Source organism: Dromiciops gliroides, chromosome 2 (genome assembly GCF_019393635.1).
Source record: "Dromiciops gliroides isolate mDroGli1 chromosome 2, mDroGli1.pri, whole genome shotgun sequence".
Taxonomy (NCBI): domain Eukaryota; kingdom Metazoa; phylum Chordata; class Mammalia; order Microbiotheria; family Microbiotheriidae; genus Dromiciops; species Dromiciops gliroides.
The window spans coordinates 409,307,860-409,325,895 of record NC_057862.1 but is presented as its reverse complement, the minus strand read 5'-3'; the positions used below and the strand labels follow the sequence as shown (position 1 = coordinate 409,325,895).

General features: G+C 37.5%; 1 protein-coding gene across 2 annotated transcripts in view; it reads right to left on the bottom strand.

The window, feature by feature from the left end:
• Positions 1 to 18,036, bottom strand: part of ITFG1 (integrin alpha FG-GAP repeat containing 1) — a 266,663-nt gene that overhangs the window by 231,548 nt on the left and 17,079 nt on the right. For both annotated transcript variants that reach the window (XM_043984576.1, XM_043984577.1), the window contains exons 4-5: positions 16,323 to 16,380; positions 4,121 to 4,195 (exon numbers count right to left, since the gene is read on the bottom strand). In XM_043984576.1, coding sequence (XP_043840511.1) covers positions 4,121 to 4,195; positions 16,323 to 16,380 — 133 coding nt within the window. The remainder of the gene's footprint in view (positions 1 to 4,120; positions 4,196 to 16,322; positions 16,381 to 18,036) is intronic.

The window sequence follows — 18,036 nt, the reverse complement described above, 5'->3', positions numbered from 1 at the left end:
TAATTTGTATCAGCAGCACTTATCACATGGTCTAGTACATAGTCTAGAATCAAAAAGACCAGAGTTCAAATATGACCACAGATACTTACTAGCTGTGTGATCCTGGGCAAGTGACTTACCCCCTGCCTGCAGAAAAGGAAATGGAAAACCACTCTAGTAGTATCTTTTGGTTTTTGGTTTTTTGGCAGGGCAATGGGGGTCAAGTGACTTGCCCAGGGTCACACAGCCAGTAAGTGTTAAGTGTCTGAGGCCGGGTTTGAACTCAGGTACTCCTGAATCCAGGGCTGGTGCTTTATCCACTGCGCCACCTAGCTGCCCCTCTACTAGTATCTTTGCCAAGAAAATCCCATGGATACAGTTGGTCCACATGGGTCATGAAGAGTCAGACAAGACTGAATGACTGAACAACAATTAGCACATATTAAGCTCTTAATAAATGACTGCTGAGTGACTGACTTTGTCATGGCATGTAGGTGACTATAGGCTCATGAAGGTTACTTCAGCAGGTACAGGTCCTAGAAGGTTCTCCCAAGTTAGGAAGGCTTAAAGTAGGGTCCTGATATTACAGTGTGGGGTCTGGCAGGGGGCTCATTAACTGCATTTTGGCTAATTATTGTACTAAGTAATGAATTCTTTGGCTATGTTAGGAAACCTATGAAATGAAGTAAAAAACCTCTTAGTTCTGTGTATCCCTCTTAATTTCTACAGAGACAGTGGTAGAAAAAAAGGGAGCAGAGAATGCTAAGGATCACACAAGTTTTAGAATACCCACACAAATTTAACTATTGGTACTCTAACCATGGGATCATTGTCTAATATCCAGTATAATGTTACACTCCTGAAAGAAGTAAAGCACATTAATACAAATATTCTTGCTATAAGTAAAAGAAGAAAATGTGAAGAAACGTTGGCTAAAGGATGTCTTATAGGTGATCCTCAGAGAGGCAAATAAAGGAGTTGACAGAAATGGTTTCATCTTGTGCCCGAAGAGAAGGAAACATCATTTTGTAAGGAAATCTGGTTATTTCATCTTGCAATGCTGATGATGAACAATTACCAAATGACTACATGAAGATGATGGCAGTGCATACATATGTCACCATCTGTTCAGTACATCAAGTCAGAAAGAAATAGTACAAAGCGTTTGACAAAATCTACCCGACCAAGTCAACATACACTTTGATATCTGGTGTTCTGAATGTAAAGGTACACACAAGGGAGAAAGAAGGAAAACACTGTCATTAGAAAATGAAATAGGTCAAAGGATTATATAGTGCATAATCTTAATGCTTATCTATACTGAATACTAACTTCAAGAAACAATAAGGAAGGTATTGGACATGATGACCAGTGGACTATATCACAAAACATCATATGAACTTTCAACTGATTACTGACAACAAAAGTCAAAATAAATGTAGTCATGGTAAGACCATAGGGTGGGAGATTTAGATAAGGAAGGGACCACAGAGGTTCTTGAATCTAACCTCCTTGTTTTAGAGATGAGGAAACATAGATGACTTCCAGAAGGCTGGGCAGATTAGGATGAGAAGGAATAGATGGGCTGTAATTTGAACTAGATTGGTAAAATATTGATAAGATCATAAGTCCACTGAAGTACTAAACAATAGCCATAAAATAATTCCACAAAAGATAATTATTTAAAAATGTGAATTAAACAACTTGAAGTAGAAGGATTTTGTTTGAAAACTATACTTTCTCAGAAGAAATAATGGAAATATACTTGCTAACCTTGGATTAGGATCAAGTAAAGAGATCCAGCTTTATAAAGTTATAACAGAATATTTGCAAGAATTTTCTTGCAAAATAAACAGAAAATCCAGAATATGGACTCTTTTAGTGTTCTGAGGCTGCAAAAAACCATTAATTTCACATGCACTTATTTTAAGTGTTCAGTCACACAAATTAAAAATATTCTGAGTATTTCCTCAGTTTTCAAAAAGGATGTTACTGACTATATGAACACTATCACTAGGAACTGTGTAAATGAACAAAATAAGTTGGCTGGCACCATCCCACTTTTGATTATTTGTTCACCTTCTGACACTCTGAGAACAAACAGGGGCAGAGCTTTTGGAGATATTAAAGGAAGCAAAGAAAATGCTGGAGAGAGAAAGGGAAAGATAAGGATTACCTATCTATTGAGCCTTGGCCCATGGAAGACTTTATTAGGTAACTCTGATATCCTAAAGGGTGGGTAATGGGCAATTTCCTCAGAAGGGCCTCCTTTAGATTCTATTAGATATGGCAACAGGAACAAGACAGAACCATTTTCCCCCTCATCAACTCTCTAAAATAGGAATATCCAGATACTCCTCTCAAGTTAAATCATTTGAGATTTACCTTGTCTGTTTAAAGTCATTCTGATTGGTACCAAAGTATGTTCTTCGTTAAAAAACATTCAAAATAATAATGAACTTAAGTTTATATAACCCTTAAAGGGTTGCAAAATGATGCCTGTGCATTATCACTTTTGATCTTCACAACAACCCTGTGAGGTAGGTGCTATTATCTCCAATTTACAGATGAGGCTACTAAGGCTGAGAGGTTAAGTAACTTGCCCAGGGGTCACACAGCTAGTGGATCCCTGAAATGGAATTCAAATTCAAGTTTCCTGAAACCAAATCCACGGCTTTATACACTCTGCCACCTAGTTGCCTTAAATGTAGTTGAACAAAAGTGTTGTACTTTTGAAGAAAATCTTGAATTATGAAAACACAAATCTGTGAGCTTGTGACTGGTAGTTCAAAAAAAGTAATAATCATAGAGAAGCACCATTCCCTATTGCAAGGAAAGAATATGTATTAGATTTTTAGGTATTTGGAAGAGACAGAAAAAGGTAAGTCTTAACACCACTCTGAAAAGTCAGTATACTGATTTTGTGAAGCAAGAAAATATTACAAGGCTACTGATCTCTTATGAGAAATAGTTTGCCCATAGTTCACTTATTTTTAAATGAACAGGACTATCCCATTGCAGGGAAAATGCAATAATAAAGATCCCTATACACAGGTACATAGGAGCTTTCCCTATGTGTACTTGGGCTACTGACATGAGCACTCTGTGTATAGGTGACTAGAAAGTCTGGCCAAGTACCACAGTAAATGATGCTCCATAAATTCTGGTTATGAGACTTTTTTTTTGGTGAGGCAATTGGAATTAAGTGACTTGCCCAGGATCACACAGCTACTAAGTGTCAGGTATCTGAGGCCAGATTTGAACTCAGGTCCTCCTAAATCCAGGGCCAGTGCTTTATCCACTGCACCACCTAGCTGCCCCTGTTATGAGACTTTCATAACAGTAACAGAGAAAGTTTGAGAGCATAATTAGAAGAGTTCAAAAAAAAAAAGGTTTTTTATCTAAAATTTTAATTTTTTTTTGGTATTGACTTATGATTATTTCATTGGTATAGGAAATTTCCAGTAAGGAAACTTTCTAGCAATGCAGATCTGCAACTTAGTCTTAGAGAGTTTTCTAGGGCATTGCTCAGTAGGATGTATCAAGGCAAGACTTCAACCCACATCCACTTGACTTTAAGGCTTGTTCTCTATCTACTATGATATGGTGTCTTAAGAGCCATCATATTTAAATGAAATTTTTCTATCCCTAAACACACACCTAAAAATCAAATGATAAAATATAGTAACTTTAAATATCCCATTTTCCAATTCTCAGAGAACAAACACAATTTTTTCAAGTTAAGAAACAATCTCAAGCCAAATTCACTTTTTGATTAAGGGCATTCCAAATACTGATAAAATACCCTTTTAAAATCTGCAAAAAGGGGGCAGCTAGATGGTGCAGTGGTTAAAGCACCAACCCTGGATTCAGGAGTACCTGAGTTCAAATCCGGCCTCAGACACTTGACACTTACTAGCTGTGTGACCCTGGGCAAGTCACTTAACCCTCAATGCCTGCAAACAAAACAAAACAAAACCCCAAATAAAATCTGCAAAATTATGGTCTTATTTATGATGGACTGAGCTTTTCAATGACAGATATAGGAACCAATCTTTAGCTTCAGTTTACATAGAAGTCAGAATAGCACCAACAGTTATACAATGTAGACTGTCATATAATAACATTAGTATCTACTTACCCGCCCATTAGTATCTGTGGTTGGCTAGATACATTTGTGATACCAAAAATATCAGGGATTAAATCACCATTGAAGCTGAAATGAAAAATAATGAAGAGAAATCAAGTATGTTCTGGAAATTTTATCAAAATCTCAGTCATTTTAAAGGGAAGGATTATGCTTGCTTCCTTATTAATATGATCTTTGGCAATTTATTTTGGAATCTTAAATCATGAAGAATCTTAAATCATCCAAGGGTTTTCAGAGAAATAACTACATATAAAAATCAACATTGATCCTTAGGGCTGTGGATGCAATGTAACTCAAATAGAGAAAAATGTTACACAGAGAGACATTCAAAAGTTAAAAACCCTGACAATATCCATAGGTTGCAAAAAATCTTTAGACTTGTAAGGGACCTTAGATGTAGAATTTTAACATAAAGCCAAGACTGTCTCCTATAACACCACTGACAAGGTTTTATGGAGCCTCTGTCTGAACAGCTCCAATATTAGAGAATTTGATACCTTACAAGGTAGCTCTTCCCTCCCTTAGAATGTGGCTGATACATCATGTGTGATCCTAATGTGGCTCCTTGGAACTTCTCTCTGGCTGCTTCCAGTATTTTTTTCTTTGACCAGGAAGCTCTGCATTTTGGCTATAATGTTCTTAGAAGTTTTCATTTGGAGGTTTCTTTCAGAAAGTGATCAACAAATTCTTTCTATTTCTACTTTACCATCTGGTTCTAATAGATCTGTGGAGTTTTAATTTTTTATATTTTTTAGTTGGGCAATGAGGATTAAGTGACTTGCCCAAGGTCATACAGCTAGTAAGTGTCAAGTGTCTGAGGTCGGATTTGAACTCAGGTCCTCCTGACTCCAGGGCCAGTGCTCTATCTACTGCACCACCTAGCTGCCCCCAGTTTTCTTTTAAGATTTCTTAAAATTAGTTACCTACATTCTTGTTTTCATTATAGAATTCAGGTAGTCCAATGATTCTTAATTTTTTTCCCACTTATCTTCCATCTGTTTTCCGGGTCAGTTGTTTTTGCTATTAGATATCTTACATTTTCTTCTATTTTTTTTTCAGGTTCTTAACTTCATTTTAATATTTGTTATCTCATGGAATCACTGGCTTCTGTTTGTTTCATTCTAATTTTCAGGGAGTTTGTTGTTTGGGCAAAGTTTTGTACCTTTTGTGCAAACTGTTGAATCATTTTCCAATTATTTCTTCCATATCTCTTCTTTCCCATTTTTTTCCTCTAGTATTCTCATTTCAGTGACAAAACATTTTTTTTTGGACTCTTCTGAAACCCTTACTTCATGTCTTCTAGGAATTCTAGTTGAATCTGTACCTAATCTGTGTTTTGAGGCTTTACTTACAGATGTTTTAGAGTCATTCTCTTCTTTTGGGTTTATATCTTGAGTGTCCCTGTCACCATAATAGCTTTAAAAAAAATCCTCCCCCCCTTCTTCTTTTGGGTCATTTACTTATTCTTCTGGCTTACTTTTTTTCTTTTATTTTTTTTTTGGGGGGGGGGGAGCGGCAAAGAGGGTTAAGTGACTTGCCCAGGGTCACATAGCTAGTATCTGGGGCCGGATTTGAACTCAGTTCCTCCTGAATCCAGGGCCGGTGTTTTATCCACCGTGCCACCTAGCTGCCCCCTCTAGCTTACTTTCTGACCTTGCACTTGATGTTAGGGCCAAAGTATGCACATTTCTAGGGAAGGTCTGCATTTCTCCTGCTTTTCTTGAGTTATTGAACATTTTGTTGTTCCAGGATCTTCAGAGCATCTTGGACTGGGAATCTATATGTTTTCAATGCTCCCAAAGTGGTCTGATCCAGGGTAAAGTCTGATTGCTGCTCCCCTCATCTGAGCTCTGCAATTTCCTGACCTAGTTTGGGTATGTGCAATAGCAGACTGCTGCTGGGCTCAATCACAATCAGCCACTTGGAAAGTTGGCTGGTTCAGAGTAACAGAACTGCAGACTCTCCTTTGGTCTGGAATTCATGCCCTGCTTATTCCTCATTACAAAGAGGGGGCACTTACCTCCTCACCACCAGCAACAATTGCTGACCAAGTGCTACCAACAGACAGACAGGTGCAAGAACCCTAGGAGTGGCATCACCCTCAAGACCACCAGATCCTTTTATACCCATTTCTTAATGGCAAACAATTCCAATATTAAAGGGGCTAGACATTTCCACCAACTGCCAACCAACCACCACTCAGAGTAGGCAAGCCAGTCAAGCTGAAGCATCAGAGCACTCTGAGGGATAGACAGGAATCAAAATGTTCCAAGCAAGTCAAACCACCACATCATCTCCCATCAGACCCTGAGGCTGACAACCCAGGAAAATGAACCCAAGAGCCTTAATAATAGCAATGCTTCCAGCCTGGTACCTTTAACCATCATTCTAGGAAGCAGACCCAGTGAAATGCAGTGTGGCAACTGCTCCTGCAGGTGCCATAAGCCATAGCCAATAGCCATAGCTATTGAAGATGTAGAAAAGAAAAAAAAAACTTAAAAAAATCTTGCCACCAAAGTTCTTGGCAGCATCAAACAGTTCAATATCAGAAACTGATATGATTTTATCAATGAAAATATCATTAAAGAGATAACCACATTTGCTTTGCTGCTGCATTCTAAGGACTATGAGTTTTTTCCATTTGACTTGCAGCTGAAACTTTCCCTATGTGTTTTTTCCTCATTAGAATGTGAGCTCCATTAGAGCTCACTGGGCCTATCTTATTTTTTTTATCTGTATCCCCAACATTTAGCACAGTGTTTTGTACATAGTCAGTGCTTAATAAATGCTTTATTTATTCATTCACTTGTATCACTCAGAACTGAACACAATTCTCCAGTTATAGCCTAACTAATTCAGCCTATAATGTGGTTATCATTGCTTATGCTTTGGACACCATGTTTCCTTAAATGTGTGCTAACATCACATTAGTTTTTTGGATAGTGTTACCACTCTACTGATTCAATATTGAGTGTCCAGTCCATTAGACCCCTAAGTCTTTTTCACATGAACTGTGATCAAGCCATATCTCCTGTACTTCAGTTGTTGGCTTTTTAAAATTTAAGTTACACTTCTTCCTTAAAGTTTAAATTACAGTAATTCCTAGAAAATTTCATCTTGTTAGATTTTGCCCATCATTCCAGCTTGTTCAGATCATTTTGAATCTTGATTTTGTCATTTAGTGAATTAGCTATCCTTGTCAGCTCTGTGTCATTTGCAAATGTGATAAACATGTCATTTTTATATCTTCATGCAAGTCACAAATAAAAATGTTAAATCAGACTGATCCTTCATGCCTTTCATAGCCCCCACTCACTTGATGTATAACTGTTGACTTTGGTAAGGCAACAAAACACAATCCCAGGTTAATGTCTGTCTTTCCTTTTTGTCTTTTCTTTCTTCTCTTCATTTCTTTCTCTCTTTCTGCTATTTACATTAAAATACATTATTTTCAATAGACAAAATTACATAACTTTCGTTCACTGCTCACTGCTAAGTCCCTATAAGGCTGTCTGTTTATTCTTATTTACTTTTCCATTTATATGGTCATAGTATATACTGTTTGTTGAAAAATTATTTTTCCTCTGCATTACTTTCTATAATCTCTTCTAGATTTCTTTGTATTTCTAATACTGTTTGATCATTAAAAAAAGTTTATTTTGAATCTGATGAACAAAAAAGCACATGTCTATCTGCAAAATGGAAAAGAAAAAAGATGAATATATGTGAAATTATGAATACCTATTCATGGTTTAGAGGCAGCTGGGTAAAAAAGTAAATAGAGTGATGGGTTTGGAGTAAGGAAGACCTGAGTTCAAATCCAGTCTCAGATATTTACTAGCTGTGTAAGCATGGGCAAGTCACTTAGCCTCTGCCTACCTCAGTTTCTTTAATTGTAAAGGAGGATAATAATAGCACCAACCTCCCAGAGTTTTTGTGAGGGTCATGAAATAATAATTTAAAAATGCTCAGCACAGTGCTTGGCATATAGTAAGTACTATATAAATGTTACCTGCTATTATTATTATAGCATTTAGCACAACTTCTGATACATACTAGGTACTTAATAAATGCCTGTTTCCTTCCATTTCTTGCTTCTGTTATGTAAACTTGCTCCCCCGCCCCCCCCCCCAATCTTAATAGTATTTTTTTTCTGGTTAGATGTAAAGATAGTTTTCAACATTTGTTTTTGTAAGATTTTGAGTTCCTAATTTTTCTCCCTTCCTCTGTTCCCTCCCTTCTCCCCAACAGAGAAAGCAATCTGACATAGGTTAGATACGTACAATCACATTAAACACATTTCCTCAAAAAACAAACAAAACAGCAAAAAAGTAGAAATAGTATGGTTCAATCTGCACTCAAATTCTATAGTTCTTTTTTCTGGATGTGGAGAGCATTTTCTATCATGAACCCTTTGGAATTGTCTTGGATCATTGTATTTATTGCTGAGAAGAGTTAAGTCTATCACAGTTGATCATCACACAATGTTGCTGTTACTGTCTACAATGTTCCCCTGGTTCTGCTCACTTTACTTGGCATCAGTCCACTTAAGTCTTTTCAGGTTTTTTTGAAATTTGCCTGCTTATCATTTCTTATAGTACAAAAGTAATCCAATATATTCATATACCACAGCTTGTTCAGCCATTCCCCAATTGATGGGCATTCCCTTGATTTCCAACGCTTTGCCACCACAAAGAGAGCTGTTATAAATATTTCTGTACATATGAGTTCTTTCCCCCTTTTTATGATCTCTTTGGGATACAGAACTAGTAGTGGTATTACTGGGTCAAAGGCCCATAGTCCTTTGGGAATAGTTCCAAATTTCTCTCCAGAATGGTTGGATCAGTTCACAACTCCAGAAATAGTGTATTAGTGTTCCAATTTTTCCACATCTTCTCCAACATTTATTATTTTCCTTTTTTGTCATATTAGCCAATCTATCTTTCCATGGCACATTTTTACATGTATTTTTTATTGCATCATGATCTGAAAAGGATGTATTTACTATGTCTGCCTTTCTATATTTGACTGTGAGATTTTTGTGCCCTAATACATGGTCAATTTTTGTGTACATGCCATTTACTGTTGAGAAAAAGATATATTCCTTTCTGTCCCCATTGAAATTTTTTCCAGGGGTCTATCATATCTAACTTTTCTAAAATTCTATTTACGTCTTTAACTTCTTTCTTATTTATTTTGTGGTTAGATTCATCTAGGTCTGAAAGGGGGAGGATTAAGATCCCCCACTAGTATAGTTTTACTGTCTACTTCCTCTTGTAACTCACTTAACTTCTCTAAGAATTTGGATGCTATACCACTTGGTCTATATAAGTTTAGTATTGATATTACTTCACTGTCTATGGTACCTTTTAGTAGGATGTAGTTTCCTTCCTTATCTCTTTTAATTAGATATATTTTTGCTTTGGCTTGGTCTGAGATAAGGACTATTACCCCTGCTTTTTTTTAACTTCAGCTGAAGCATAATATGTTCTGCTCCAACCTTCTACCTTTACTATGTGTGTATCTTGTAACAATTGGAATGACGCCACCTGCTGGAGACTTAATGCAGGACGCTCTGCCATGAGGAGAAGGAGTCTGAGGACAAGACATGCGGCTCTTTGGTGTCAGGAAGTGGTTTGCTTGTGGGAGAAAAAGGGGGCAAGGCTGGCGCTCTCGCGCTGTTTCATCAGGACTCTGGTTGAGAGTGGAGCTAGGAATGCTTTCTCTCCTTTTAATAGATAGATGAATCTAGGCCTTTCTCTCTCTCTCTTCGCCAAATTCTTATTCTCCTTAATAAATGCTTAAAAGTCTAAACTCTTGCTAAAGGTTATAATTTATTGGCGACCACTCATTAGATATTTTAGACAGACTAGCTAGAATTTTAGCCCCTTGCAATCTCTTTGCTTTAGATGTGTTTCTTGTAAACAACATATTGTAGGATTCTGGTTTTTAACCCACTTTGCTATTCACTTCCATTTTATGGGAGAGTTCATCCCATTCACATTCACAGTTATGATTCCTGTGTATTTCCCTCCATCCCATTTCCCCCTTTGTTTATTCTTTTTTTCTTTCACCCTGTTCCTCCTCACCAGCATTTTGCTTCTGACCACTGCCTCCTTCAATCTGCCCTCCCTTCTATCAGTGCCCCCCTTTTCCATTACCTTTCTACTTCCCTATCGAGTAAGTTAAACTTTCTTTTTCCAAATGAGTGTATATGTTATTCCCTCTTTGAACGAAATCTGATGAGAGTAAGGTTGAAACAATCGTCATCCCTCCCTTCTTTCCCTCTATTGTAATAGGGGTTTTTTTGTGCCTCTTCATGTGATGTAATTTATTCCATTTCACTTCTCCTTTCCTCTTCTCCCCATATACTCCTTTTTTTCACCCCTTAATTTTTTTATATCATCACATCAAAGTAAATTTATACCTATACCCTCTGTGTATACTCCTTCTATATGCCCAAATAGAGATAAAGTTCTCAAGAGTTGCAAGGATTATCTTCCCATGTAGGGATATAAACAGTTTAAGCTTATTGAATAAAGTTTTTTTCCCCTTGTTTATTTACCTTTTTATACTTCTCTTGAGACTTGTATTTGAAGATCAGATTTTCAGTTCAGTTTAGGTCTTTTCATTAGGAATGCTTGAAAGTCCCCTATTTCATTTAATGTCCATCTTTTCCCCTGAAAGATAATGCTCAATTTTGCTGGGTAGTTGATTCTTGGTTGCCAAGTTCCTTTGCCTTCTGGAATATCATATTCCAAGCCCTCTAATTCTTTCGTGTTGAAGCTGCCAGGTCCTGCGTAATTCTGACTGTGGCTCCATGATATTTAAATGATTTCTTACTGGCTTCTTGTAGTATCCTCTCCTTCACCTGATAATTCAGGAATTTGGCTACAATATTCCTTGGAGTTTTCCTTTTGGGGGTCTCTTTCAGGAGGTGATTGGTGATGACTATTTTATCCTCTGATTTAACAATATAAGGGCAGTTCTCCTTGATAATTTCCTAGAATATGGTGTCTAGACTTTTTTTTTTTATCATGGCTTTTAGGTAGTCCAATAATTCTTAAATTATCTCTCCTGGATCTTTTTTCCAGGTCAGCTGTCTTTCCAATGAGGTATTTCACTTTTTTTTTTCCTATTTTTTCATTCTTTTGATTCTGTTTGACTGACTTCTGGGGTCTCATTGAGTTATTAGCTTCCATCTGCCCAATTCTAATTTTTAAGGCATTATTTTCTTCAGTAAGCTTTTGTACCTCCTTTTTCATTTGGCCAATTTTACTTTGTTTTTTCTTTTTTTCAAAGAAAGGATTTTACTTTTTCAAAGGTTTTAAAAAAAATCTAAGCAGATCATGTTAACAAACAAAACTCATTCTAGTTTTACGAAAACGATAACACATGCATAGCAGTAGAGTGTTGAAAATTTCAACTAATAGTTCCAAATTAAGAATTTTCTACAAGGTTTCTTTAGAAAACAGGACCAGTATTCTTTATTTTTTCCTTAAAAAAAATTTGATGATCCTGTGGAATGCTTTCATTTTTAGATAACCAGACATAAGAATGTTGATGACAGGTCAACAACGTGAGATTTGGGACAGTTTACAGTAACACTGTTTTGGCCAATTTTACTTTCAAAGGAGTTGATTTCTTCAGTGGATTTTTTCCCCATTTGGTCAACTGTAGTTTTTAATGAATTGTTTTCTTTGGTCAATTTTTGTGCTTTCTTTTCCAACCTGTTGACTCTTTTTTCATACTTTTCTTGTATAACTCTCATTTCTTTTGCCATTTTTTTTCTCTCATTTGATTTTCAAAATCCTCTTTGAGCTCTTCCAAGAAGGCTTTTTGGCCTTGAGACCAATTCATTTTCCTCCTTGAGGCTTCACATGTAGGCATTTTGAGTGAGAACATCTGAGTTTGTGTTTTGGTCTTCCCTGTCGCCATAGAAGCCTCTCTATAGTAAGGGTCCTATTCTGTTTCTTACTTATATTTTAGCCTATTTTGTGACTTTTAAAGTTGAGATCTACTCCTGGGGCACAGGGGCCACTGTTGCAAGCTTCTCGTGCTGGGGAATAGGGGCCTGGTCAGTGGCTTTCTGCTTTGAGGCCTCTGAGGCCTGGGGATTCCTCACCGCTCTGGACTTGTTCCCTGTGCTCAGATGGCTTGGCCTAGTGGTGCCTGTCCTGCGGGTGGTTCTCTAGTTGGCAGTTTGCCCTCTCAGCCAGGGCTGGGAGGGTGTGGTCTCACAACTGGCCTGCTGATCCAGGACTAAAGAGCCTCAGGTGCTGATCTGTGCTGTGGACGAGAGTCTTCTGCTTACTTGCCCAGACACCCTCTGTGCTGCACTGAGCTGTGCTGTGCTCCCCTTTTGCCCAAGTGAGACAGACCTTTCCAAATTATCTCAAGTTGGAAGATTATGATTCTCTTTCTCTCTCTTTTTTTTTGGTAGGTTTTGTAGCTCCAGAATACATTTACAGGCTTGATTTAATGTTGTTTCTAAGGGAAACTCGGGAGAGCTCAGGCAACTTCCTGGCTTCTCGCCCCCATTTTCTAAACTTGCTTTTTAAAAATAAAATCTTATAAAGTCAACATCTTACTTTCAAAGCTTCCTTACTTCCCTGTTTCCTTCTGACCTTCTTTGTATTTGTTTTCTTCTGTGCATTTTTAAAAAATGCTCCAATGATCCTCTTTTGTTTTTATTTGGCATCACTATTCCTACCTCATCTGACCTCATGACCCATGCCATCCCCTGTCCATACCTCCATCACTTGAACATACTGTGAGATGCTACCTGGCGCAGCAAAAGAATAGGTGTCTGAATTAGGAAGATACGGATTTAAGCCCTGCCTATTACACCTGCTGGCTGCACTATGCAGGGCCAATCACTAAACTTCTCAGTGCCCCAAATAACTCTAAAAATCTAAGCAGGAGAAAAAGAGTCACACTACACTGGAAAACGTTCCTCACCAAGAGCTTGCTAAAGAAATGAAATCATACATCTAGTAAACCCTCCCACCATAATTTATTCAACCATCCCCCTATACAACCAGGAAAGACCCAGGATTCCAACAAGCCTGCCATGCTCATTATCTACCCTCCTGCTTCCTCCCCTTTCCTCTATGTATGTCTGACTTGTACAGTTGTTTTTATATCATCTCCCTCATTAACCTGTACATTACTTGAGAGTATGAACAATCTTTTGTCTTTCTTTCTATCCCCAAGTGCTCAGCACAGTGTCACTCAAAAAGTAGAAGCTTAATAAATGCCTGTAGGCAGGCTAACTAATATCTGGCACCAGTCAAGGGTCAAAGATCTCTGAGATTTCTATGCTGGGAGAGATAATTTATTTCATGCCAGAGTAAGCCTGGGGGGTAGAGTTAGCCTGGCTGATGACTGTCAAGTGAGCACTTTAAATATGCCAAACCCTTTAATCCCCAGTTAGCTCCAGGATCCCACCTTGGTCATCAAGAGTAAGAGGTCAATCATGTGTACCATCCTTGCACCCTAACTCCATCCCATGTTCTCACCAGTGTTCACTCTTGCTCAGGGACTCAATGACTAAATCAGCATTACCACTGCTTGCCTAAACGGAATGATCATCTGCTGTTAAGGTTCAATTCAATCAATTGCCTAGGCTGATGCTCCCTTCCATGACTACCATTCCTCCTGATTCCCTCTTGTCAGTTTCAACCCCATTTCACTCTACCCTATCCTTCCATTGTGCCTTTGGAACCCTACTGCTAACAAGTTACTCTTCATATATGACAAGTGCCCTATTCCTGGAAATTACTTTGTATGTATTTTATATTTAGTTTACTATGCAGGGCCATCCCTAGTCGTGCTGATAACATATCTTGCCACTGGACCAAGATAGCTCTGGAGGAGAAAATTAGGTTGGTCACTTTTGCACAGCCTTCCTCACTTAAATCCAATTCAATGCAAGTCATGACATCTGTCATTGTCCTCTTTGAGGATGAAGGGCAAGTAATAATAACAATTTAGTTTACTATGTACCTGCTGTCCAGGTACTGTTTCACTTTTTTTCTTTGTGTTTCTAGCTCTTAAAACAGAGCCGATAACATAGAAGAAGCTTAACAAATGCATCCTGAATTGAATTATTGGTGAATGTTGAATTTGATTCCAACTATTTGAAATTACAAATAATACTTTTTAAAAATTTTAATGAATCTTTCTTTTGGATAACATTTTCAGGGCATGGTATCAACAGGAGCATTAGAAGGAGACTTATGTATCTTTTATTATGTACTTCCAAATTGCTTTCCTAAAGTATTGTACTAGATTGCAATTCAACAAGCAATGGGGGCAGCTAGATGGCGCAGTGGTTAAAGCACTGGCCCTGGATTCAGGAGTACCTGAGTTCAAATCCGACCTTAGACACTTGACACTTACTAGCTGTGTAACCCTGGGCAAGTCACTTAACCCCCATTGCCTACAAAAACAAAAAATAAAACAAGCAATGAATATGTGCCTTTCTCTCCACAATTCTGCTAAAACTAAAGATCATTATTTTAAATTTTTTCTCCCATCAATTTTGTGGGTATGAGATGGTACCTTTGAGGTTTTTTTTTTTTTAATATTAATCCCATTGACTACTACTGAGGTTGCTTACTTTTCAAATGAAGGTTGACAATTTGTGTTTCCTCTTTCATAGTCTGTGTCCCTTTTCAATTTATCAGTTAGGAATTAGGAGTTGCCATTTTCAGTTAACAGTCTCTTGTGTTTAAGATGTCATTTTAATTTTCCCATTTGCTATAAATATTTGCCATAAATATTTTTTCCCAAGTTATTTTTCTTTTGAAATTTGCCCCAGACAGAGCTCTGGGACTGGAGTCTGAAAGACCTGACTTCAAATCTGGTCTAAGACATTTAAAAACTAGGGGCTCTTGGGAAAAGTCATTTAACATCTGCCTCAGTTTCTTCACTTATAAAGTGGAGACAGATAATAATAGTATCTACCTTGCAGGGTTGTTGTGAAGATAAAATGTAGTAATATTTGTAAAGTGATCTGTAAATCTTAAAACATTATATAAATACTAGCTATTAGTATTATTTGTTGTTATTGTATAGAAAATTATTTTTATATAATCAATCATGCCAACTTTGTCTAATAATTCCTTCTTTTAAAAAAAAATTTAATAGAAGCAATGTAGTTCCCTTTCTCTAGACAGAGGAACATAGATCACGTTTGAAATTTCCATGGTGTAGTAAACCCCACAGTGAGGAAAACTCCCTCTGTTAATGCAGGTTGCTTTCTTCTCTGCAACTTAGTTTCAGAGATGACTAGAGCAATAAGAGCTGAACTGACTTGTCTGAGGTCACATGGTGAGTATGTTTCAGAAGCAGGCTTGGAAGTCCATTTGTCCTAATTTCTAGGTTGAATGGATAGCCACTGCACCATTCTGCTTTTCCATGACTGAGATGAATGCATAATGTCTTTTTTCTACCTTTTAATAGAATTTTTTATGCTGAAGTCTTTGATCCAACTGGAATTCATTGATGTAGATGGTATAATATACATGGGTCTAAGTTAATTTCTTAACTTATTGCTAATCAGTTTTCCTAAGAGCATTTGATAAAAAGTGCATTTCAAGTTTTTATTTTTTATGGACTAAAGAAATAACAATATTTTGAATGTATTTGGTTAGTGAGTGCTATGTCTAAGGCGTTCCACTGACCCATTTCTCTCTTGCCAGATAGTTTTGGTGAAAACCACTTTGTATTGTCTTAAATATTCTGAAGTACCTCTTCTAAATTTTAGTATCAAGGTCTTTCTGCATCTTGTAAGAAGACTCAGTACCTGCCCTCTAAGGCCCACTTGAAACAAACCCAAAAACTTCTTTCTAAAAACAATTATCCTGAAGTAGTTTCCTTTTTGGATAGCATTATTCCCAAACTCAGAACTGCTCCATAAGCAATTCAATCAAAGCAACTGAACTGTTAATTTTGTAAACATTACTCCTCTCTTTTCCCCAGTGTTTGTTTTTCACTTTGTTCTCTTTTGATGACGGGATTATAGATATAAACCATGGTAGTGACATAACTTGCAATCAAGAGCATAAAAGTTTAAAATATAGTATACTTAGTTTCAATACTTGACAGCATAATTTCATATCTGATAAGAATTAATTTTATTTGGGTAATTTTAAGTTATTATAGAGAAGCCATAGTAGATACTTACTCCATAATTAGTGGTTCATCATAAAATGTCCTATTGAAAACAGTCTTATTGCGAGGATCTGGAGGAAAAAAGTAAATTCATGGGATCAGTTATTTGACATACTTTGACAACTAGGTTCTAAAAGGAAATATCATTCTTTAGGTTTTTCAAAGTTCCCCTGTGCTTCAGCCATATATCACCAACTTCCTAAAAAGCATTTCTAACTAGATGTCTTAGAGACAGCTCAAATTCAATATGTCCACAACAGATCTCCCTCTCAGACTCCACTCCTCTTTCAAACTCTCCTATTTCTGCCAGTTCTATTCTCTTCTAGTCTCCCAGGTGTGTAAACTTATCATTGTGCTCAATAGCCAGATCTTGCTGTTTCCATCTCTCTAACATCTCTCACAGCTGACCCTTTTTTTCCATTCACAAAGCCACCTCAATATAGTTCTGCATCCCTTCGTCTAAGTTTTTCAAACAGCCTCCTGATTAGTTTCTTTCCTTCAAGTCCCTTTCTAGATCAGTTTATCTTCTACACAGGTGCCAATGTAATTTCCCTTAAACACAGATAAGTATTATTGGACCTATGGAGAAGGAGGGAAACTATTCCATCTCACTTCGCTGCTTGGGTTTGCCACATCATCCCAATCCCCTGCTAGGGCCTGCTCAAGGAGGAACATACACTTCCATTGCTCCCCCTCTACCAGTCATTAATCTACCTAACTCTTTACAATGATTAACAAACTCCCACACCATCATACGCTTCCCTCCCAATGACTCTGAACCCTTGGCTATCATACTAACTTCTATGATGCCCGCTCCCATATTACCATTCCCCTCAATCCAACCTCTACCCTCCCCCCACCTTATCCTCCACCAAATCTCCAAACTTCCCATCTCTTTTACTGTGCACTTTGGGAGTTATCTCTACAGACAAGAAACTTGCTTTTGTCTTAAATCTTCCTTTCTTGATCCTTTTGTTTTTTTCAACTTACTGAAATCTTGCTCCCCAAAATGGGGGAGCTGGAATACTCCTTGTTCCACATTGTCACTTTCAGGCTCTCCCCTACTGTCATCAGTGACTAACATCTCCTCATCTGATGGTCACTCAATCTATATTTACCAAGCAATCAAGTACCTGTTGTCTACTAACCTCCAGAATATTCTCCTTTTTTACTCAATGAATTCAGTGTCTGGTTCACTGTTTCCCTTTCCCCTTCAACTCCTGTCATCATACTAGGGAACTTCAATATACATCTTGGCATTCCTGGAAAGACACCTTAAGCTCCCAGTTCCTTAACTTACTCATTTCCCATGATCTACTCTTCCACTGCACCTCAGCCTCACAAGGATATGGTCATACCCTTAATCTTGCCATCACCTACAAAAGTACTACTTCCATGTTCATGAACTCTGAAAATCCCTTATCTGATTAAAATCTGTTGTCATTCCACTTCTCTCTCTCTGCCTTGTGACCCCAAACCTTTTTCTTATATCCTTACTATGACCTCTAATCCATTAAACTCAGTAATTTTTTTCAATTTTCATTCTTCTTGACCTCTGTGTAGCCTCTAACACTGTTGTTGATCACCTTCTTCTTGATACTCACTTCTCTCTAGGTTTTTCTGACACTCCCTCCTGGTTCTCCTCCTACCTGTCTGACCACTCCTCCTTAATTCTCCTTTCCTGTATCTTCATTAATTAATGATATATGTTCCCCAAGGTTCTGTCC